Raw genomic sequence first — 1,647 nt, 5'->3', positions numbered from 1 at the left:
TCTAAAAAGTCAGAATTCTGAGAAAAAAAGTCAGAATTCTGAGAAAAAAAGTCAGAATTCTGAGAAAAAAAGTCAGAATTCTGAGAAAAAAAGTCAGAATTCTGAGATTAAAGTCAGAATTCTGATTTTTTTCCCATAATAAACTGAAATAAATTTAAAAATCAGTTAACTTTTTATTTTTTCCCACTGGCCCTAATCCTCTTCCGTTATTAGTGCAGCTGTGAGTTTGCAGCCATTTTCTGGCTCCGTCACTGATTATGTGGTAAAATAACCGTCAGTAAAAAAAGAATCATGTTCATCACAGAAGGTGAAGGAAAATAAATTATATAGTAAATAAATGTAAAAATAAAAGGTCAACTGACTGCGATGATATTGACATAATAATAATAAAGAAGATGATTATGGAAATTATTCAGCCACTAACATATATTTGTAATCTGTCAATTCAAACAGGTATATTTCCACAAAAAATGAAAATTGTAAAGTTATCCAACTATACGGATCTGTGGAAAGACATCGGTTCATAAATTACAGGCCTGTTTCATTACTTCCACAATTCTCCAAAATTTAGGAACAAATATTTGTTGCTATATTAAATATATTTGTTAGTAAAAACCAACCACTGGCTGAGAGTCGCTGTGGATTTAGGAGTAAATTAATGAATTGAAAAGGAGTATAATTAGTTAAACTTTATCTACTCCTTTTCAGACTCACAGTCATGAAAAAGTTTTGCATTAACACGTATTTGAGGATGTAAATGAGATAGTAAGGTTTTTACATTTAGAAAAATGAAAGTATTTATTGTTATTAGGTTTTGTTGGTGGGATGTCTGTCTGAAATAAAGCATCATCATCATCATCATTCATAGGTGACTGAATCTGTTAATATTAGATGGTGGAAAGCAGCGGTTCTGGAATCGAACAGGTTCTGACCCAAACCCGGCCGTGCTTCAGCACAGGAAGGACCGACTCACCTCTCCAAACACCTGGCTGATCTCTGGTGACGTGATGAAGTCTCCATCGGCTCCCAGCATGTTTTTCCTCACATAGTAACCCTGCAGCAGAACAAAGAACCACCGTGAACAGCTGGAAACACTGCCCCCTGCAGGCTGGGGGTCTAATTCACTGATCCAAACAGAACCAAACTCCTTCATAAACCGTCCTCTGGTCAGTAAGACACTTTGGACACAAACTAATCTGGACACAGAGACGTACGGTCACCGGGTTGGTCAGAACCTCCTTCATGTACTCGGACACAGAGATGGGGCCTGTGGATTGGATCTTGGAGCGGAGGTGTTTGAGCATGGAGGGGCGGGGCTTCCCGTCCTCTGAGGAGCTGCAGAAGGACGCTGCCTGAGCTGGCCTCCATCTTCCTGAAGAACAGAGGAATCTGACATCAGTCAGCGCTACCTGGGATCTACCTGAAGGAAACCCCCCCGCACACCTGAAAGGAGCTTCTCGTTGTGTTTGTTAGTCGGTGCTGAAGTTCTGGATAAAGGAGGCGACTGGAACCTGTTCTGGGTTTATTCTACAGAAACATCATCTATCTCTGCTGAAACAGCTGCTTCGCCCCCAGGATGCTCTCTGTGGCTCCCTGGGGCAGGGGCGGAGCTAGATGGGGGGCCAGGGGTGGCCATGGCCACCCTTA

The 1,647-nt window shown here is 41.4% G+C and overlaps 1 protein-coding gene across 1 annotated transcript in view; it reads right to left on the bottom strand.

Moving 5' to 3' along the window:
* Positions 1 to 973: 973 nt before the first annotated feature.
* Positions 974 to 1,647, bottom strand: part of LOC107081235 (NADH dehydrogenase [ubiquinone] complex I, assembly factor 7-like) — a gene marked incomplete at its 3' end in the record, with an annotated part of 4,977 nt that continues 4,303 nt past the window's right edge. The window contains exons 2-3 of the mRNA XM_015369436.1: positions 1,215 to 1,372; positions 974 to 1,054 (exon numbers count right to left, since the gene is read on the bottom strand). Of these exons, the coding sequence (XP_015224922.1) occupies positions 974 to 1,054; positions 1,215 to 1,372 (239 nt within the window). The remainder of the gene's footprint in view (positions 1,055 to 1,214; positions 1,373 to 1,647) is intronic.

Source organism: Cyprinodon variegatus, unplaced genomic scaffold (assembly GCF_000732505.1).
Source record: "Cyprinodon variegatus isolate N-32 unplaced genomic scaffold, C_variegatus-1.0 Scaffold3554, whole genome shotgun sequence".
In the NCBI taxonomy this organism is placed as follows: Eukaryota; Metazoa; Chordata; class Actinopteri; order Cyprinodontiformes; family Cyprinodontidae; genus Cyprinodon; species Cyprinodon variegatus.
Note: the sequence above shows the minus strand (reverse complement) of the source record. Positions and strands in the feature narration are given on the sequence as shown.